General features: G+C 39.7%; 1 protein-coding gene across 1 annotated transcript in view; it reads right to left on the reverse strand.

The window, feature by feature from the left end:
- Positions 1-5,822: 5,822 nt before the first annotated feature.
- The window catches only part of ADK (adenosine kinase), a 153,019-nt gene continuing 135,378 nt past the window's right edge, over positions 5,823-23,463 (reverse strand). Inside the window, exon 7 of the mRNA XM_009876697.1 lies at positions 5,823-6,979. Within this exon, the coding sequence (XP_009874999.1) occupies positions 6,855-6,979 (125 nt within the window). The 3' untranslated portion in view covers positions 5,823-6,854. The remainder of the gene's footprint in view (positions 6,980-23,463) is intronic.

Raw genomic sequence — 23,463 nt, forward strand, 5'->3', positions numbered from 1 at the left:
CTGCAGCGTGAAAGATAGGAAGAGGCATAAGCAACAATGGATCATTAGAAATCCCACAGGCTTTTTTTAGCACAGAGTAGTTCTTCTGCCATTGGTTCAGCAAAGAGTGAGGGAGCCTTCAGGGAAGCTAATTGTCTCAGAAGGTATGAGCTACGATACAGGAGAGATGTCCTCCGCGTCACTGCCCCATCTTAATCTCTTTTAGAAAAATGAGGTCATTAGGAAAAAGTTACAAGTTTAAGATAACTAGAACATGCTACTTGTGCCTTTAAGGGTTCAAGAGGGACAAGCAAACAGTTATCAGGCAGAAGTATACAGATATGCCATGCAAAGGCTGACGCAGTACTTCTGCATGTCAACCCAAACTATAAAGCCGTAGTTGCTATTGTGCAAGTTAAGACCCAAGCACACTACAATTTATCTTTTTCTCTTTGAGACAACAATATATGAGGCTTCTTTTCAGGGCAGAACTCTGAGCCTCAGGGAAACACAAATATCTTCCTTCTCTGTGAGGCTTCCATGGCCCAATTTAAGCTGCTGCTTCTGGGGGGCAGAAGGGCTAACTTCTGAGCTGTCATAAATTTCTGTAGTAAACATACTATGTCAGATCATTCCAAACTAATTTTTTTCTTTCCCAAGCTGAATTTGCCAGCTTCTGTGGTACAATCTTGTTTCTTGCTTCGTCCTGAAACACCAAGCCTCAAGAGACTGTTTTACTGCTACTTTTAGGCCATGAAATGTATCATGTATGTATTCATGGTACATACATATCACCACGTGTCAGGTGCACAGCCTTCCCTAAATCCAGTGTTTGTCTCGTGCAGTTTGTGCCCATTTACTGAATGCAGAATTTGCACTGATAAATGTTTTTCGCTACCAGACATAAAATGTGTTCGTTATTGCACTGACCTTGGGAGATGAACAGGAAAGCACTTTGTCCTTACCCTGCAAGACAGCCACAGCAGCCGGCGATGCTCTAGGACAGGCCAGACTAAAACAGGTCTGTCCATGGGATAGGCAGATAGAAGAACCCTGGAAATTCTGCCAGTTATCTGAGCGTCCCACCAATAGGTGATATCCCTGAAAACGAATCCCAAAGCCATCCCCTTCTCTGTTCCCTCTTTAGATGGCTCGCAGCCTTGGAGGAGGTAGGTCCTGACCTACCTGCTCTCTAGAGCTGGCAGAGGCACCTGCAGAGTGTTTTGGGAGTTGTTGCTCAGCTCCCTGCTCTAACTTGTCCTCTGGAGAGACGTTCTTCAGTGGCTACACAGGGAGCCTGGAGAGCACAGCCTTCTAGACACTCACATTTGGTACTTACCATCACCTAAGAACAGCCAGCACATAAATATGGGAAGAAGGGATGTAACTGTTCCCAAGGACCCCAAAAGTAGGCACATTCAAAAGAGAGCAATTTTTAAGTACTGTAAAGTGTTACTTCTAGCATGAATAAGAAAAATAATATGTAGAATGAGAGGTGATTTTCAAGCTGAATCTTCTTCTTGAAATATTCTCGCATATGCTGTTATTATTCCACAGTAATGCTTCTTTTAGGGCAATATTTTACACCAAAGTTAACATCTCCATGGCATCACAGGCAGGGAGGCCTTCCAAGCACACAATTTCTCTCACAATCGTTTTAGGAGCTCTTCCATTTTTGTAAGCATTTATGCAGCACCACTGACTTCAGATATTTGATCCAGAATGATAATGCTTTGCTTTTCTTCATCCCAGCCTTTACTCAATCTTCTTTATAAACACCGCCAGGCAGTAACAGGGCCTCAGGAGGCAGAGAGCCCAGCCAAAGCTTGCCTGTGAGCACCTGGCACAGGTAGGACTAGAGGACAGACGTACTCGATCCTTCTCTCATTTGAGAAGCAGCTCAGGTTGTCACGACTCTGAACTTTGGAGATGTTCTGCCTGCTAAGCTACAGCACTTTTATGATTTGTGGGTTCCTACTCTGACTTGGCTTCATTTTTCAACTTTTTCTTTTTAGGAAACCAAACTGTTCACTGGGTTTGGCAGCTGATGGCTATTAACTGTCACACTCAAATAACCAAGGGATAGTTAGAACAGCATTAAATATTTGCACTGTGCAGCAAGGCTGTACTTCATCTCGGTACACATGAATCCCATGCTCTTTTCACACTGGAAGAAAACCCACCTTATTGCTATTCAAATCTATCTGTCTGTCTCTCTTCCTATACTGCCATTACGCATGCAAGACCTGTCAGTGCCATTGACACAAAAAAGCCCTCTCGCTTTATGCCAACACCAGTGACACCTGAAAAAAACCCACAAGACACAAAAGAATTACTGCTTTTAAAAAAATATGTTTATTTGCCCTTCATTTTCTAATAAGGTCGCTTATTCTATGTCTTCATAAACGCATTTCTGTTGCTCTGCAAGGCTGCATGTTTTCTCCCAGGGAAACAGCTTATAGGTAATTCTATATGAAAAGTGTGTTTTGGTAACTGAGGTTTGTCCATTTTGTACAATCTTGGCTAAATTGTGAAGCTTTGTTTTGACCACAGTTCCCCCCCCCATCATCTTTACTGCCATTTCGAGTCTAATCTTTTAGGAAATATCCTACATAGGCACTCCTTGTGGTCCGATTTTAAAAAGCAAAATTTATTTTGGCCTCTGTAGGAAGCATTTAAAGCACATAATGAATAATGTTTGACACAGGAGTCAGTTAGCAGTCATTTTAGATTAACAGCACTGCTCAGAAAAAAACCTTGCAGGGGATTAGACCGCAGGAAAGATGCTTAGGCAATAACCTCTGAGCCAGTTGGATGCTGAACTACTCACAATAGACGTAACTATCTCCAAAGGTCTTAAGTGTGAGAATTATCTCTGGAAAGAGAACAATGAGTTAGTGAGATATAAAACAATAGGCTCATGCTCTAATACAAGCAGTTAGCACCGCACATGTTCTCTTCTCTTTTAATCTGCAAGACTTTCAGACAGTAGCAGTTGGTGCCCAAATTAAGACTTCTCCTCTCCCTTTGATCTTATGTAAAAATTAATGAATTGTATAATCTCCAACACCTCTGAAATCCCCCTGGTTAAAGGGAAACTATCCCTACCTTTCCCATGCCCGTCTCAATTCACTAAATGGGAGCTATATTTAACAGCAGGCCAATCACATGATTGCTGAAAAGGAACAGCACAAGGATCTGTAATCCTAATGCTCGGGAGCTGTGATTGCTGTAAATCCTTTGCAGAATGATTTCCTTTAAATCCCAAACATGTCATCACACTTTTAATTAACATTTCTTTATGAAAACTGTGGATAAGACCCTTTAAATTAAAGATTGTTCCCAGACTTGTCATCTTAAAATGGTGTGCATTTCTATTGTCATTTTCTGTAGCATATTTTACTTCACTTTCAGAAGTAAAGATTTTTTTTCTTTCCTTTCCCTGCATTTACCTTCCCCACCTTACCCCTCAACCTGTTAGTAACAGCAGTATTTTTTAAGGGTAAACAAATAGCTTTAAATTAGCTCATGTACAAAAGGGAAAATGCAAATAATCAAAACACCAGCAATGAGTACAGGCAGAGATGTGGCTGATACAGCCCTGCTTGAATTCTTATCACCTTCGTCTCTTTATCATCTAATTGAGCTTACAATCTTCTTTACAGAGAGAAAGAGACTGAGAGAGGAAAGTGATCTGCCCAAAGGAACAAAGATCACCTGCAGAAACGGAAACATAGCCTTTATTTCCTTACTCCCAGCTCTTGATTTCTCTCAGCTATTTAGCATGTTGGCTTTCCAAATACCAGGCCTATTTCCTTGCCTGTTGATCTCAGCAGCACTGCCACCCACTTATGTGGTACTAAAAACAAATCTAAAATGCATGATGCTGGGCTCAGGAGATGCAATCTTATTTCCAGCAAAAGGAAGGAGTTTTATCTGAGTGAGGGCCATATGCTTTGGCCAGTGGCTTGTGGGAAATGGATTTCCAATACTTGTTTTCCTGAAAGTAACCCAGGTAAGAACTCTGGGTTTGAATGATGGCTCAAGCTCAGTGACAGACTCACTTCAGTTATCCCATCTGGGATTTGAGACAGTGGCACATGTCACTGGCAGACAACACTTTCAATGATATTTTTCATGAAGCCCACTTTTCTAACATGCCTCTGTGTTGAATAAGCTGGTAGAGGACCAAAGAGAGAGGAAAAATATTTGTGAGAGGGAATATTAAAGATGGTGCCATTATTCATTATATAGATAAAAATCCTTTTGTCGATGAGGAGCAGGAAGGAAATACAGATCCTGAAAAAAAACCAGAATGAAATCGTCAGGCAATTTGACAGCACAAATTGAAATTATTTAGCATGATTTGGCAATATGTTTCTAAGCATCTATATATCATACAAGGCTGTTCATTGACAGCTATTGGAGAAATAATGAATGGCTAAATAGAGCAGGTCAGACTCTGATGCCCTTCTGTTCATCGGGCAGTAGTTTATTCCTCAGCTGCTCCCGCCAGCTTCAAATTATGCTTTGTAGCTGACACTCAGAGCCAAATGTCAGGAGCCCATGCTTACCAAGCACATCAGTGGAAAAGCTCAGAACAGAACCTCTGACTTGACTCTCTTGCATCCTGAATTGAAAACAAGGAATAGCCTAGAGAAAGAAAGAACGAACGCCCCACTGTGTTATGACTGCCTTCCTTTACACATCCTCCCTTCCTTTACAGTAGTTATGCTGTCTTGTAGTTTCATTGGTACGGTACAGAATGTTTATGTATTGATATTCTGGTTTAAATGGGCCATAATTATCTGGCCACAACACTGATAAAGTTGTTTCAAAAGGACTGGGTTTTTCCTTACTGACAGCCAACTTCATGCACTAAGTGTGGTGTGGCATACGTGACCATACACTAAAAGCAGGGACTGCAACACATCCTTCCTCAGCCTGTCAGCTTTTCTTGATTAAAATATATTGCATAGCTACATCAAGTTAAAGAAATAAAATTTAACCATGAGATGTAAAAACCGACATTCTTCTGATCAATCCATATATCCTAAAGACCATACACACTGTAGCCTCTTTCATTTTTGTTTGTAGTTCCTTTCTCATCCTGATATATTCATTCCTTTTCCTCTCTCCTATGCTGGAACATGAGCAATGTGAGCTCTCTTTTGAGGGCTTTTTTTTGAAGAAATCAGACAAGTCTTATTTGCACAAAGCTCTTCACGAGTAGGTCCACAGATAGACAAGGCCTGTACATGCAACCCTTTTTAGATAAAAACTGTAAGCCTTGAAGAACAGACCATACCCACGGTGCAGTGACCTGTGCTTGCAATGATGGGGTTCCACAGCCCCACAATGACTTTCAGAAGTGGCTGGTTTGCAGCTTCTCAATGTAATTGCAGGGATCCCCCCCAAGTGATCTTTAAAGACAAAGAGTCTGTTGTCCAATGCAGCAGACTGGATACTGGGCCAAACAAGGGAATCGGGATCATAGCTTTGGTTTCTCCCCATGCTCTTTGCAATACACAAACTTTAACAACAACATTCAATCTCTGTGCAGCTCTTGTTCTGTCCTATGCAGCCTGCACTGACCCAACGTTTTCGGATGAACCCTAGCCATTAATTTTTCATCTCTCCCGTGGTACAAACACCAAACTGACGTTTCTTCCCTCCCTTACTGCTGAGACCACACCTGAACACCCAAGTGTGTGACACTGCAAGTCACACACAAAACGCTGAGATCCAGTATGTATTGTGGGTTAGGCACTCTTTGCCTGTTCCCAGTTCAGTACGATACGTGGAGGAAAGATGGACACATACCAGTACAAAACCAGGAGTTACTGTATGACAATTTTTTATTTATCAGTATCAAATTACATAGCAAAGTAATGAATGCAGCGTCAGATCACCTCTTTGAATACTGTAAATACAAACAAAATCCACCATATTGCTTAATTATCCAAAGTAAATTAAAAGTTTAAAAATGTGCGTTTCAGAGATTCCATTTGGCATATCCTGTCAATATATCCTGCATAAATATTTCTGTACCTCATTTTCACTATGTGTACCTTAATTAATTACAGCCTCTAGAAAGCTCACGTGGAGGAGATGGGATCTATCTGCATGTTTATGTTCACCACCAACTCATGCATCTGCCCTGAAATCACTGAAAGTACCGATCTGTTAGCTCACTGACACATGAATGTGACCGTACAGAGAGTGGCCAGACCCTGCTCTTGCGTAGCGCAGCAGTGCAAGATGACTGAACGCATGACACCAGCTTTGGATCAGGTCCTTCCTCTACTGACAAAAGAGCCGCTCACTTGCGTGGACGTTAGGATGGATCTGATGGCCAGATCTTGTGCACTCAAACATGTAAGGAAATTCTTGGGACATTTATACCATTCTTGACACTAGTGGGACTCCAGTATAGAGAAAGCACAATTCCTGGTTTAAAACATTAAGTGACACATAAAAGTCAGGTCTGTTGATTTCCCGTAGGTTGAGTAGGGTTTGGTCATAGCTGGATACAAACTAGATAATTCAACAGAAGTATTTTAATGGTGTTAATCAGCACTGTCATTTACAAGGGATTTCCTTATAAACTGTGTAAATAGAAGATTTTTTTCTGACGGATGAGAGAATAAGCTTCACTTAGCACTGTTTCCAAAAGTTAAGACTACTGAGACATTGTAGTGGTATGAAACAGAAAACACCATAGAAATATGTATTTTGTTGAGAATACAATGAACAGAAGTACAGAAGCGTTGATGCAGGTAATTGGAAAGGTAAGGAAAGGGAAGAAGGAAAAATTTAGGCAGCAATCCCATAGCAACATAGGATTTACTCTTGATGCCTCCAATTCACCGGTATCAGTGGAAATCGGGCTTCTCGGGGAAGGTACAACCTGAACGCTTGATAATGACGCTGGCTGCGTAATGTCCAGCCCGGATGCACTCGGTCACCGGCCGGTCATACACGAGCTGTGAGAGAAAGCCTGTGGCACAAACAGGAGAGAAGGAGAAGGCAGAAAATGGTTAGGTTAGTTTTTCTGAGTGTATGAGTTTGTCACAGGGCAAAGCACTGATGTACCAGCCCAGCTGTATGTGCACAGGTAGCCTGAGTAGTTTAAATTCAGTACTGTGCTTGAGTGACCTGCTGAGTTCAAGTGCTGCTGCTGCTGTTGCTACCTGAAGCTTCCATTTGGCAGCTTTAAGTAAATCAAAGATCATCAAGATCCAGACTGATCTTTATTAGTGCCCTCAAAATGATTTTACCAGAGTTCTTGCTTTCTTCTTTTCCAGAGAGAGTCCCTGATTCCTCAAATATCAGTTTAAAAACAAAGAAGCAGTTTTCCCTGCAGAAGAGAGCTCCTTCTGCTCGTAACGGCCACAGCTACAGCCCCACACAATGGTCACTCTACAAGCTTTTCTCAAAAAAAGAGGAAGGCACATGACAAATAAACGTTATCTGTATTCACAGTTACAGGTTTTCACAAAGAAAAGGAGGTAAGAAATTTTTATGGGGAGAGTCAGATGACATCTGTTGCCCTTGACTAAGGGAAATTCAACCTAAGGCTCCAGAAACAGCGGGTACCTTCTTACCATGTTCAGATACCTCCGTGCACAGGAAACCGTGTGGAGAACCCAGCACCTCTCAGAACCGGGGCACTTGGTTAACTGCTTTAGCTAACACAGCCCTAGCACGTGTGGCTTACAAACCCAGAAATCTCTGGGAGCTGAGCGCTTCGAAAACCAGAGCACCTCTTTAAATGAACGTAAGCAGAGCATCCTAAATAGAAGGTTATTCACTTGTACTTTGAAAACTTAACTACAGGTGGCACAAGACATTTTAGGGATTGCGTCCCTCATTTCTGAAATATTTTGTCTTGGCCAAAACTATTGTGATTGAAAGCATGACAGCACTTATGGCAGAGGTGTAATACGTATTTTAAATTTGGAAGAGCTTTCCAAGATGTGAAAAGTAAACTTATTACCTTATAATTTAAAACTGTAGTCTGTCATTCTAGAGGTAATATTTTATTCACTTTTATCCCATTTTCTGTATGTTTCAGATGTATCTCTCTTCCACATCCAATCACAGAAGGAAAGTGAAAGTTGCCCAGGGAAATCAGAATTCTAGCAAACCGAAACATGTTCTTTTTAAAGCTTTCATCCACCATTTCAAGTTCCTGTGGCATGCTCTGACAGGCCTTGGGCCTTGACAGTACAAATCTAGTCTTGAAACCATGTCTCTCCTAAGTAATATGCAGCTCATAGGTACCAATTTCTGACATACTACAAATTTTGATTGAAAGACGGTATGTTTTGCTAGCTCACTTTCAAATACACTTTCTCTGTTTGGCTTGGTTACTACTGGAACAAACACTTTGCATCATATTGTGATGTTCTCATTTAATCTGTGCTCCTTTCCTAAGTTATCTCCTTTTGTCGCATGTTAGAGCCTATTTTTAGAAGATGATGAAAATATTTTATCCTATGCAATAATGTTTGCTCCTGGAAGATTAAAAATCATGTAAAACATGAAAAATAAGGTTAGATTAAGGAAAGATAATATTGGTGAGCAAAAGACCTCATTTTCATGAATTACCAAGATCTAGCTTTGCTTCTTAGTCATGACTGACAGCGAAAAGAAGCGTAGTTGATGTATAGCTTTCTCTAAATGGCACTGAATGGGAGAAGAATTTGAAACTACTAAATCTATAAATAAATACTTTTCATTGGAACAGGGAGGCCATAGAAAGTAGGCGTTTTGGCTGATAACTAGGAGAAAACTTGTATGTTTCTGAGATAAGTACCTTTCTAGAGAACTACATATTAGCTGGAACTTCACAGATATTGACTGACATTAGCTGGGAAAAAAAGTCTGCCTCAACAGCAAAAGTTAAGTCCATAAGCACAAGTGGAAAAGACAGGAGTTTTCAGTATACAAGCAGAGAATCTGAAACAGGAAGAAACTGTGCTGTGAGTGCTATCACTGATGGCAGTCAGGGGATGACAGACAACGCAACTGTGGCAGGATGGTCCAGCTGTAATAGTTGGGTAACATTTGAGAAATTCAAACAGCATGCCTGGCAGAAATCAGACCATTTCTGAATAACGAGATGAAAATGGTCTGCTCTCCATTAAATTAACATGCATTCTTAGGAGAAACTTTCTTGGAAATGTGGAGAATGTCAATCATTAAATTTAAACTGCCTGGGAGGCAGAGGCTTGCCAGTGTGCTTCTGGGTGGTTAAAACTTGAGGGCAAGTTGTAACCGTATGTAAAATGAGGCTGTTAAGATAGTCCATTTCTGACTCAGTAAGTATCAAAGATGCACTGGGCAGGCCTCCAACAGCAAACACAAGGCTAGGTTTTGTGCAGAGCGTGGATTCAGAGGGGGGTTTATACAAGAAAGGACAACTGCCCTCTGTGTTTATGATCAAGGCATCAAACATATATGAAGATGAGAAAATCCTAGGAGCAAAGGACCATAAAATATGAATTGTTTTTTAACACCAACTAGACTGAGACTGTCATCACCTCCTAGGCTCATGGTAGTTTCAAGCTAGTACGTATCTTTACTCTTCAGTGAAGCTAATTCTTATTTATTCTGATCTAAGTGAAAGTAGAATAAGGTGAAAAAATATCCTATTCTAATTGGGGATAGAGATGAGAGGTCTCCGTGATCTCAGAGTGGTGAAGAAATTACACTAAGTACAGCTGTCATGTATGAGATATGAAGTAACTGCAGTGGGGAGTTCACCCTCAAACCATTCTCTTGTCTGTTGAGTTTCTCTTAAAATGTATGTGTTTCTTAGATGAAATAGAAATAGCACTATCTGACACAATATTGTATCAAGTGACAATACAAACACACATATCACAAACACAGAACTACATCACATACTAAGACTAGGCAGTTGGCAAAGCAGACCCCGAGGGAACACCAGAAAGCACTGTTGTTTGAGCAGAGAAACAAAGAGCTCTATCAGGTTGGCTGCCTTAGCTGCAGAATGTTCTTTTTAGTTAATGCAGGAAATAGCAACACGGTCAGAATATAATTCAGAGTTTGCCTTCTCCGGTGTATTAAGGTACCATGAGGCAAACCCCATGAGTCATACTCTGAAGGCATGGATTCAGATCTTTTAGCTCCAGCTGAAGAAGTTACTGCCCCATCTGTTTTTCACCATCCTTCTTTGCTGCTTGTATAACCTGATACTCTGTCAAAATGAGCCAGATTAGTTCAAACAGTAAGCTGTTCAACAGTAGATCTTGGCTAACCCAGCTGATTTAAACTCAAGTGAGTTAGTGAGTACTCGAACAGCTCTACCAGCGAGCAGGGCAGTGGAGGGAAGATGATAAGCAGTTGAAGGCTGCAATCTCTTTCCATGGCTGGAAATGCAAGAAGATAAGGGAACATGGCTTCAGGCTTCTCACTCCACCTACAGTGTCACAGACAGAAAGGATAGGACTGAACTCTGATCCTGCATCATGGGCCTGGGATAGCAGAACCAGATCATTTCAGTACACACTAAAGCAGCTCAGCAACTAATCTTACTTCTGCAATGGCTTGATCCAGCTCCTGGCTACCACCAGAGCACAGAGTGCAGAAAGCAGTACTGTATTTTGGCTACACGAGACAAGCTCACTTCAAACATTGAACCGAAACAACTTCAGGCAATATTGCAATCTTCTAATCACAGTTATTCTGCACTAGCACTTTTATACTGCTGAAGCTGTGCACAGTGTTACACGCCTTGCGTACCACTCTCTTCGTGATAGGACACAAAGGCAAGAACCAAAATCAAGATTTTCCCACTTGTATGCCTGCTGCCCTGACATCCAAAGTGTTTATTGTTTATGGAGCAAGAGAAATGGCAGTTGTAGGAGGTCCAGTAGGCCACCTTGCTGTAATTAGCCACCTCAGTAAGCTTTCAGAGCAGACAGGGATGTCTTTTGTCCCTCAAAAGCATGGACAGCCCAGTAACCACCTTGCATCTAGGCATGATAAGAACTTATTTGGAACTGTGTCCAATTCATCCCACTTGTTCAGCATCTTCCTAGAAAGCAAAGACAACTTAGCTTAAAAAGCTGCTTTAAATCTTGGAGTGGTACAAAAAGTATTTGCATTCCCAAATGATAGAAGTGATTGTAACACACCAATAGCTATTTTTGGCCCATAATTATTTCTCTTCTGCTCAATAGAGAAAAGCGTCTCTGAAATCAGTTTGCTCTGAAAAATGCACCTGAAATAAATGAGAGTTAATCTTTATTATCTCCAGCTTCTTTACTACATATGCTCAAAGACAATGTTTATAATTGCTAGTTCTGCAATCAGAATGAGGGACAGATAAGTCAAGTTGCTTTCTTCCTTTTTGTCTCACCACCAAATGAAAAGTTCTGTAAGTCAAGTGCCAGAAGTGATGCTTGAGCCTCAAAATGCAGACCCAAATCAATGCTCTCACTAAAACCAGCTCAAATCTCTTTGAGGATGTCAACATAAGCCTGAAAAGACACAGCAAGACAGTGCATTGACTGACCCAAAAGGTGTTTTCTTTACTGTGCTACCTCTAAGAGCTGAGTGTCACTCAAGAACCATTAAAGGAGAACCAAGCTCATTTTATTGTGGCCAGCAAAACAGACATTTCAGAGGCAATTTCCATGAAACCAGTGATTTCTCTGGAAGTTTTGTTTCCAGATTGTCAGTGATAATTCTGAATGGACGCCTTGCGCTGGTGCAGTTGGACAGGAATGTGGGAGTCCAATAGTGGAGATGTTAAAACAGTTCTGGTCTGCTTCAGTAATGGTTTAACAACACTTAAAAACAGCTCATACTGAAGCCAAATGTTTCATTTCAAATTGTACACTTGACAATTAATTTTAATGACTGTTAATTACTAATGCTGGCTAGAAATCCGTTTATAGCCTCCGACACCCAGCTCCCCCACTTACTCATCTTTCTGCAGTTTCTCTCACACTTCCAACCTTTTCAAAATGCCCAAGGCAAAATTAACGTGGGTTTTTTTTTAATGCAAGAGAGAAAAGCAGAAAAAAAGCAATTATCAAATGTATAAATAATAAACAATTACAAGCTGACCCTGAGTCAGAGCCCCTCAAAACCTTTTTGTTATGTGATGTTCCCAGACAATCTTCTTCTTCCAGCTGAATCCTGAAGCACCTAACAGAATCCATGCTAGCCAGGTCATTCACCAGCAGAATTGTCCTAGCCACAGAAAGGATCAAGAACAGCTGATCTGCCTCCTCTTTGTTTTGTATTTAAAGTTCCTACAGCTTAATTTGTGAGCTGCCTTTTTTAAAATGGTGTTATTCCACCGCAGAGGACAGTTGCAAGCACCTTTTCACACTCTGGTTTGTATACAGTATTTATCACAGTTGCTCGAACGCTCATCTATTTTTATGTGATCTCACTAGCTTTTCAGGCCAGCAGTGTGGGAAGATGCAGTTTTCAAGAAACATTACCCTTGCATTTTAAAGCCTTGTAGCTGATATGACTGAGGCTTTTTTTGGATATCTTTTAGCATTGTTGGAGTGGGTTAATGTTGTGGTAGCATGAGTCTGGTCAGTCATAATCAGGTGGTTTAGCAATGCTGGTGCCAAGAGCAAACCAGACAACCTAGATTTTGTAAAAGGTGTTGGCATCAGATGATTCTGCAATATAGTCACTGAACAACCGTACGTCAACATGCTGAGGTTTCTCCTTTTTTAATTTTGTGGCAGATGGTGGATATTACAGCCAAGAACTGTGGTAAGCCAGAGGCCCTGCCCATTGCTATCAAACTGAATGTTGGCTATTCTAAATGGAAACGTTTTTGATTAAGGGTGGGATTTGGCTTCCATTTTCATGTATTTTGGCACTGTGGTCTGACACATTAGACATACAATATCTTAGAGAAATTAAATATAAGCATCGTCAAATACACTGTACTTTTTTCAACCTTCACATACCTTAGCACCTTCTCTCACAAAATACAGTTCCACAGGCACACATACGTGTTATTAACTACAAGTGTATATGCGTACAAACAAGTGTCTTTCCCTCTCTTTCAAAATGAAATGGCTCTGCGCTTATACAGAACTGTAGTGCCAGGCTAATTACAAGTGAGAGAAAAAAGGTTACTAACCCTTTCAGAAAAAAAGTCATTTAAGATGTGTATCTAACAAGTGGCAACCTTGAAATCTCACACTTACTGAAAAGAACATTAGAAAACCCTTCCCAACTATACCACCGGAGGAAAGTTTTAATAAAAACTAATTAAACTACAAAAATCTCAAGTGGTTAACTGATTTTAGGGGCTAAATTTCTGGCAATTCTAATTATCCTCTTGTGGCTTCACTTAGTGTTTCACAGCCATGACAGATGACAATGAAAAACTGCAGTTAAATTCATCCTCCCTGACACCATGCTAAGCACTAGCTTCTCCCTCTCCAAGTAAAATCAATACCATGTTTGAGTAAACACGTTTACAGCTTTATTAGGATGTCTCGCTTGTTCTGTAACAGCTACTTGAAGCTGTGGTAACAATCGACTCAACTCAGTTAAACCTAGAGAGCTGAGTAAGAGGCTCATCGATAAGGTTGTTATAAAAATAAACTGCAGGAGATCAGAAAGCTGGAACAAACAGCCTGGTAAATGTCAATATTTTTTTACTTCCAGAGAATAACAAAACCACAAGATCATGAATATAATGTTATGGAAGTCTATATTTACCTTATTTATAAAATGATTGCGTGCTAAATGCATTTCACTGTCTATGTGCAATGCTCTTACACAAACTTCTTATTTTCTAATCACCAGCACAAATACTAAACCTAGCATGTTTTCAGGAAAAACAGTTAGTATTGGTATTGCTGTCCCTATCCCTCTTGTTTTCTTTATATTTATGGGCACATTTTAAATGCATTGAATTTCTGTAAGGATCACTCAGATGCATGTATGTCTTCCTTTAGTTTGAGAGATATACAGTCATTTACAGACATGTGCAAATAATACAACTTTGCATTTACTAGACAACTATGAATAACCAAAAGGACCGTTTTTCTGTTTAGCAGCCTTTTCCTGGAATGGAGGGAAGATGTTGAATACACTAAGTAAAAAGGAGTTCAGAGTCTAATGTGTACATGGAAAATGTTAATGAAAGACTCCTGCAAAAAACATCACAATAGAAAAAATGAACTAAAACTCTCCTACATCCCTGTTATTCCATTAGGAATCAGTTACTTGAGGCTGAATAACTTCATTGCATTACATGTATGATGACCACCGTTTGGATGGGCTGGGCCAGCTCACTGCAGCTCATAAAATAAGGTGTCATCATCCTTCCCAAGGCCTGCACAGAGGCTTGGGCCCATCAGAGGCTCTCAGAGGAAAACTAGCAGCCTTGTTTCTCTGATGCCTTTGTTCAAGTAGAAATGGTGTTTGTAACTCCACAGCGAGTTTGGCCCTGAAGGCTGTGCAATGGAGAAAACACAGATCCTGATGTCAAGCCTACTGAGACTGATGAGAGTTTCCCTATCGCTGGCCTACGCCTTGACTGAGAACTGCCCACCCGTGGAGAGGGAACAGCTCAAAGCTGGAGAAGTTTATGTGGTTTGTATTGTGACACCCTCCACATCAATCCTCCTCCATGGACTCTATTTATGATCTGTTGCACATTACCTCTATTAAACTCCTCAGTGCATCTTATTGTCCAAGAAAAGAATAATTTCAGTCTATAACATGCTCCAAGAAAGATGTGATGGAGGAAACTGATAATCAAGTCATAACTTCTGATGTTTTGGTCCTGTTTTTCATTTTTAAGTCCACACGATGAACTTAGGGAAATTCCCTTTTGGATCAGAATCTGGTGGCTTTGGGCTTGTCTCCAACAGCCAGATCTGGAGAAAACATCTGATGAAAAACAACCCCTTCAAGTTTACAAGGAAGATTCAAGGTGCTGTATATGCCAAACCAAACACAGGTATTTTCATTGGAAATACCTTCTCTAATTATCTGAAGAAAGTACTTTCCAGGCCAATATTTCTCTTTGTTTTTCCTAAAAACATTTCCCAGAAGGTTTCCTAAAAACGTTCTTCAAAAGCTAAAGTTGTTCTTAGGCATTTTTGAGACAACAGAAGCAAATAAGCTTTTTTTTTATCAGTACCTGGGGAAATTTACCAAGCGTCAAAACAGATATGTTGCACTGATGTTAAATGGTGCAGATTACTATACCTACTGCTTGGGATAAGTGGAAGAGAATTTCACAAATTTTAATGTAGAAATAATGAAGTTCTAAGCATAACAAAATGGAATACTATGCACTATCCTCTATTCAATTTCTAACATATATTCAAGTACAAAAAAGGCTTTGTGAAGGTAACTTCTTAGTTGAGATTCAGAGGAACAAAAGCCAGGAGATTTGAAATTGTGTTCGTGGAGCAACCATCTCCAAATGAGGTTTTATTTGCTGGTATACTTCCACACGATTGAGCCAGCAGAACGAAACAAGAATCAAAAAGCAACACGCAATGCGGTGGGAATAGGGTGGCTAGAGAGCCTGTGCATTTCTTGACTTTTAGTGGGCTGAAATAGCCTACCCTAGCATCATATTCATAATGCTCTTATTTTAATACAGAGGCATTTAATGTATTTTGCATCTTTAAGTATCTATTACAGTCTTGGACTGATATTAATCATTTACTGGTCACCAACAACAGTAATATCCCTTTAAGTAGAGTTGGAGATCAGTGTCAAGCCAACCTAGGAGCACTGCTTTTACCACTGCTTCCAACTGCGACCATGTTTTTTCTTTCATTTCTTTTCTGTTGCAACCTTGCTAGCTTCCCGCTTCAAGTATGAGCCCATTTCATCATGGGGGAAGTGAACAAATTACAGGAGATGTTACCATCCTATTATACAATAGAGGCAGCAGCGAGCGAGGATCCTGCTGGCTAGGACCACAGCTCGAGAGGAACCTTTACGGTCATTGTGTCAATCTCCAAAGCATCAAACCAAGTCGTATTGGATGTGAAGTTGATAACATATCTCAGTGCGTTTTTATATTTCATTGTGTGTTGTTGTATCTTTTGTGAATATAGCATCAGCTTAATCTGACACTTGTTTCTTAGGGGGCTATATCCTGCCCTCATTCCCAGGGGAATGTTCTTGATGATCTAATCTGACTAGTGCCTCTGTCTCTACTCAGAATACATTAAAATAACACAAAAATATTACCAACAGTCTGCGAGTAAGGTAATAATAACTCATTAAAGTAATTTCTAACCTTCCACATGAACATTTTCTTTATCATTACATGATTTTCTAACACATGACACATTAACATAAAATGAAATGTTATGAGGATAGGGATAGTAGGCATGACAAAGTATTTTAAACAGTGATGATTTACTTTGAGGTGTTAAGTCAATTTGTAATTGTCCCATAGCTATTACAGTAAAAACTGGAACTTTATAATTGGTTTTGGAAATCTATTTTTAACAGAGTAGGTTTGTTTTTTAAAACGTATGCAACCTATTTGACCTTTATTTCTCACAAAGCCTGTCCAGAATGTCACTGAATTTATGCTGAGGTAAATTAGGCCTTTTCAAACCAAATTTTGCAAAATATTAATCTTCTTTATTCTACTGAGACTCCCTTAACACTGACGGTGTTAGTGACAGGAAAAGAGACAGAGCGGCTAGAAGGATCAGGTCCTGCTTCAGTCTAATTAGAACTTCTGAGGGTTTTTAATTCCATACGCTGATCCTTTTAAATGGATCTCTCACTTCTACATGTTACTTAAAAAATGACAGCAAGTATACTGATGTTTTGCCTCATATTAATTCTGCTACGCATTTTTCTGGATTGCCTTTAAATTGTATAGGTGAAAATGTGAATTATCATACTTAAATTACTATTTTGATAAAAAAGACATATGTATAAGATGAACAGTTAGAAACCCATTACAGCAAAACAATTAAACCAGATTGGATCACAATTAAATTATACTTGGACAACACTTGCTACTGGTTTTAAGTATAATGGCAGCACAGGAGAGTGTATTATTTCTAAAGAAATAATTTTGAATGGAAATTGATAAAAAGTGAAGCAGGGAATTAAAAAGAAAACAGGAGTATTACATGCTTTCCTGAGTGATAGCTATTTTTATGCTTCTGTTTAAGTAGCTGCAATGCAAACTGTGGCAAATTTCTAAACTGTGCCAGTACTGATGTTGAAATTACTAGAGACTGGCTACTCTGTTGAGCAGAATAACGACGGGTCTCTAGCAGAGACTGAGAAAAATCAACTAGGAACATATAATCTGGTAATATTCTAGTTTGTAGAAGGTCAGTTACCAAGAAAACGTGGCCATCTAATAGCCTGGCTTTAGATGTGATGTTTATCTGAGAGAGTTACAAATGCCGACAGAATGCACAGGCAGTAAGTCATGAACATGTTGACAAGTTATCCTCTAGCAAGCAAGGATTGATGCCCTCTCTGCAGCTCAGCTATTATACTCATGTACGCTGTTTAGAAAGCAGGAGCATTAAAGACTGGCAAAATGTCAGTCAAAATGCTGATGACATTAAGAAGGTATTTTTATTTCAAAGCTTCACATCTCATCAGCCATGATCTCAGTAACAACAGGATTGCTCAGAGGCAATTAGCCACCCATGTTGTATAAATGAAGATTTAGAGAGTGCCGATTGCTGCTATAACATTTATCTTTACTTCAAAGAAAAGACAGAACAATTCAAAGTAGTATCCCCTTGTCTCTTCGCTCGTGAAGATAAATCTTGTAGCAAAAATCAGCCATAACAAGTTACATGCACATACATATTTAACTGATATCACCAAAAAGATACCCCTCACTCCCAGCTGGCAAATAAAACTACATCTCAGAGCTCTGATGTGAGCAGAAGGCAGTACTTCACAACAGTGATATTTTATCCACTGCGTTTCTCTCTATCAAACATGATTAAAAATGGTGACAACTTCCCAAGGTATCTTAAACAAGTATAAAAACCTTACATAGATTAAAGACCACTGTAAGGGGATTAAGTAGCTTCTCATACTATGCTCCTGCTGTTCAGTAAAGAACTCTTCCTAGTTCCTTGGGCTCCTCTTCCAACAAATCTAGAATGCTTTGGGGTGGTGAGCACTGGAGGGAGGGTAGATTCATACAGAGGTGAAAACATGACAAATAAGAGGAATATTTTATTTCCCTGCAATATTTTTAGTGAAAACAGATTCTTCCATCATTTTAAAGAGCTCTTTAAATCCATTAAGGAACTTACTTTTTAATACAGTCACAAGCTCACTCATAATTTAGTATTCTGACAAACCATTCGAACACCTATCTCTGCTGAAGGCATTATCAGATCTTTTTGGCATGTGCAGCACTCCTGGCATGGCCATACAGCAGCTATCCATAAGAAATTATTTCATTTCTCATACGTGCACGTGCTTCCATCCACACAGTTCCTCCACATGAAATACACAAGGGACTTACTGGACAAAGCCAGGAATGCAGTCCACCTTTGCCTTGTATCAGCCTGTGAGAAGATGGAATCCCCATTGTATAAGCCTCATTTTTAAATTCAGTCAGCTTCTACCTTTTAGGCATCCATCCACATTGTCCTGTGCAGATGGCTGGGGCTGCACTTTCAGAGGAGCAGGAAATGGCACTTGGGAACCTAATTCCTATGGGATTAGAACTCATAGGACCACAGCACAACTTCAACTGGAAGGGACCTCTGGAGGTCACTTGCTCCAGCCCCTGGCTTAAAGCAGGGCCAACTCAGATCACGTTACATCTCATGTAGATGACTCTTTGTTTTGAAGATTCTTGTATTCCTTCCATAAATTATGGATTCTGCACAACAGCATAAGAATTATTATACTGGATTCAATTCTGTTTTTATCAATAGAATACTTGTTTAAATCCACCATCTTCAGTCAAGGTATTCCAAAGTTATAGCGGTGTGTTTAGAAAACAGAACCTGACCTTCTTCAAAGTAGGTTTCTGAATCAAACTTTCAATAATAGAGGAGTAATGACGAGCAATTTTTCTGTGTTTCTCTATGTCTGTATTTCTTATGCTGCCTTTTTATAAACACATATATATAATAATTATATTATGTATTAGATATATCACATGTACAATGTATTCAGAGAACGTTTCATATTAAAGATAATATTTTAACACTTCAGTAATGTAATAGTATACCAACTATTACTTAGGTCTGAAATCAAAGCTGGATGTCAGTCTATAGAAAAACATTTGCATATACTTCATGAAAACAGGCTAAAATTTGAACAATGTGATGACCTGTAGGCAATCTTTTAGACATCCGAAGTCTTTACTTTGTAAAGGCATTTAGATAAAGATGGAAAAAAACCATTTAGAATTAACCTCTATACTAGAGATGAGGGAATGGCTTTACTGAGCCAGTTTGGCGACAGAAACAAATAAAAGGAGGGAAGCATCTCCATTAAGCGCCATAGTCTCTAAAGAAAAGATAAGGATGCCATGAGGCACGCTCACTCAAGGACATGTATGAAAGATGACGATTCCTCTTTAGTTGATGTATCAGAGCAGTTCTCTAATAGCTGAGACAGTAGTTGGCCATTTCATAAGATGCACACCAGGTTTCACAAGACAGAACTGCTTACTTTGTAAGCAAGTGCACCAAAAATATTCTGAATGCAGCTTTCAAACCATAGCTAGCAGCTTTATGAGATTCCTTGGCACATGAAAGCTGCCAATGTGATTTTTAAATTGACAGGTGGTTTGAGCCGTTGACCTCAGCTTTGATACTGATAGAGGCAAATTGCTCTCAGCTCCTATCTGGCACCACACAATGCTTAATGAAGAGCTCTTTCTATCTTGGGATTTCCTTTCCTTGAGGATGGTATAACATCTTCATAGCATGGTGATAAGTAATATGCACTTGCCGTGATCATTCTGTCACTGCTTCATCGCGCTACTTGAAAATGATTAGTGGTTACACTTCATACTCTAGTACTTTTCACACAGTATAAGACTAAATCATAGGAGATTACTAAGTCAGTATATTTATATTGACAGAACCTGAAGACACGTTGATTCTACACCTTCTCCTATTCATTTATTATGAACTCTCTACCCAGTTCCACTGAGCAGACAGATTCTAGGGGACAGTTTTGATGGGAACAATGGCAGTAACTATCAGAAAAGATGCTTATTGCTTCCACTAGTTATGGTGGCAATGACAAAGGGGAGTCTGAACACAAGGTAGACCTACTCTGGCTAAAGAGAGCAGGATGGCATAAAGGAAAGCATAAGAATGGTAAAACCGCCCATATTTAAATCTATGTATTGTCATTAAATATACTTTGATTATCATTATTGCAAAGTTTCAAACTGGGGCTGTCTAGTAATACATAAATGGTAATTTTATGAGTAATAGAATGTTCCCCAAACTCTGCAAATGAAGGCTGTAATTCCATTAAGAGGACTCTTGTGACATAAGCCATTTCAGCAAAGCTCAGGTGATTTGTCAATGTCATCAGAACCCAGAGATGGAATTGCAACTTTAATTTATGGGTCTTTCAGGGATTTATAACAAAAATCGGTGGTACCCCTGAAATCCGTAAGAGGTGCTGAGATACCACAAAGTAAGTCATTATTGCCTAAACTTCTAAAAGGTAGTAGTGTTGCTGGAGAACAATAAAGGCAGAACTCTATTAGTATTGTATAGAGAAGTGTTTTTAGCACAAAGATTCCTGCAGCAATTTTAAAACCCAATCTCTCATTCATGTGTTGCACCAGTCTGAGTGGCAGATGACTTGATGCCTGCAGTAAGAAGCAAGGAATTCAGAGATATTCCTGGTGCCAACTTAATAAAAACACATTTCAACTGAAGAATGCAGTTTATTTCTTGTTGCTAGCTGTTAGAGTGAGCTAGTTCTCCTTGGAGGCCAGCAGCTTCATGTTCAGAAACACTGAATTCATGAATCAACTCACAAGAGTTACAAGTGCCCAGAAATGTTGCGTCTTCAAACTTTTTCATGACTTTAGGTTTTAAGATCTTCAGTAGTTAGAACCATCAGATTTCTTATTTTCCACTTTTGCATGGAGAAACACACGTGATTTATCAAGTTGACATAATCATCAAGAGGGAATTTCCTTGCAATCTGCGAGTTATACATCTGGAAGAGAGCGCCTCCGTGAAAGACCTTTCATTATATGATAGAGTCTATCAAATCTGACCTCTTGATGTAAAACAAATCCTACTTGATGGGGTTAGTTCTCATTATATCCCACATTCCCCTTTCACCCAAGACATTTGCTCCAACAAAACCACTCTTCAGTCATGTTAAAACACCAGTGCCAAAAAAGTATGGGAAGCTTTACCATGGGAGTCTTGTTCTCCACGGTTTGAATAAAGGAACTACGTTTCCAGGAGAGTGTATTATATCACTTTTGTACTTAAGGGATGAATTTTGAAACATTTTACTGCAAGGACACTAAAATCAAAATATTACACGTACTGTTGCCTAGGTGGTAACAACTTGATAAAAACCTCAATCAGAGAAAGAAGCTAGAGAACCACTGAAGAGAATATAACCTTCCCATTATAAAAATTCTGTCGGGACAATAACACTGCATCTGGCTCAGGGCTAGAATCAACAGAAGATACATATGCTGAGTAGTATTACCAACATTATTGCATAGGGCTTTCTGGTGAGGAGACAATAAAGAACTCCTTCTGTTGCAAATACATACTTTGAAAACACATGAAAAGTGTGATATAGATAAAATACAGACATTTCGCCAAAATGAAACACAGATCAAATCAAAGCCTATCCAGTCCAGTATCCTATTTCCTACATATGGGAAGTAAAATGAAATGACTCCATGAAGAAGGAGATCACAGTATACAAGGCCAGAATCAGCTGTGTATCTAGACTGTTATGACTCCCAAATCTCCCATCTGGACTAAACTCAGGGAAATCTGTTCTCTGAGGAGAATAAATGATCAATTTATAATTTATGGGGTGACAAGGGAGAACTAAGGTATCTCCAAAGCTAATGGAAGAACTATGGATATTTTAAAGCTCGTGTTGTTCTGAGACACAGCAGAGATAAATATGGTGCAACAAGAACCCAAGCTCACATACCGACGCTCAGGTAAGCGTCTAACCGCAGTGAGATTTCAGGCAGATTTGCAACTGCTGAGACAACTTCCGTTACAGCGGGGGAGCCGGCTGCGAGCTGTGGCCCGCTCTTTCCCCAGTATCGAGGGAGAACTGTACAATGCCACGCTGCCACTGCACTGTGTTGCACTTGTGCTCCATAGAAAAAGCATCTGATGCCTCGGTGCTGTTTGTGGGGGAACTGAGGACAATAGTCTATGTCCACAAAGAGTGATGCAGGACCTTAGTTAAGATTACCCCAAATACACTGAAGCTTGCTGTATGCAGACACATTATCTCAACAGACCTAGAACGACTAAAGGGGAGTTGATCTTGTCGAAGACCTGTTTTCTCTTCTTCCTTCCCAAAAGAGCCGAGCATTTTGCACATCATTTTTCCCCTTGGAGAAAGGAATCTCAGAACTGATCCAAGACCAGCCTGACAGGATATGCCTGAACTCCTCACACTGCTGGTGGCAGGCAGCAGTTTGGAACACAGTCTGATGTGGTGTAGACCAGCCTTTCCACTCAGGATGTTCTGAATAACTACTAATGTCAACATTTTAGCCCTTCTACAGAAAAACAGCAGCTATGGCAGTGGCAGGGAAAAGGATACGATTTAAAAAGGAAGGGTTATGAGAGACCAGGCAGTTCTTAAAGCCTGATTATTTGGTTGCAATAGTCTTCCTGCAGCTAAACTAGGAAAAAATAAAAGTAGGATTATTAAAAAACCCCGAAAGTCCTCATTTCAAAATGCCTAAAATCTGAAAGAATTGAGAATAAATACAACCTGAGGTAAACACGGCAGACACATGACAAGCTGCTTCCTGCCAAGGCAAAGCTCTGGTTGGTGCCTACTGTACTGCCCACCTGGGCCCTACCAAGCATTATTATATTTTCAGGATCTGAAAACAGAACAGGCAGGACATTTTTTTTTCACAGGAACAGCAGCTTACTGGCACAGCTGATACACACAGCACATGTATACAGGGACAAGCCCTTGAAGAAGATCTTATTTATGTTACAGTCACTGTAACTTGCTGGTTCAAATTTAGTCTTATTTGTGATTTAAGAACAACAGAGAGTGACAAGCGTGCATTTAAAGGAATAATATGACCTAACGTATTTCTATCCTTTTTGATTCATGAAAGAACCACAGCAATGAGTAACAACATTCCTATTTTCAGCCAGATTTAAGCATTTACTGAAAATTTATCATTGGTTTAAGTGATGTATTAAGTAAGGGTGGAATTACTCACATGCTTAAGATTAAGCTTATGTCGAGTACATTCTTGAAGCA

The sequence above is a fragment of the Apaloderma vittatum genome, unplaced genomic scaffold, assembly GCF_000703405.1.
Source record: "Apaloderma vittatum isolate BGI_N311 unplaced genomic scaffold, ASM70340v1 scaffold7859, whole genome shotgun sequence".
Lineage (NCBI taxonomy): Eukaryota > Metazoa > Chordata > Aves > Trogoniformes > Trogonidae > Apaloderma > Apaloderma vittatum.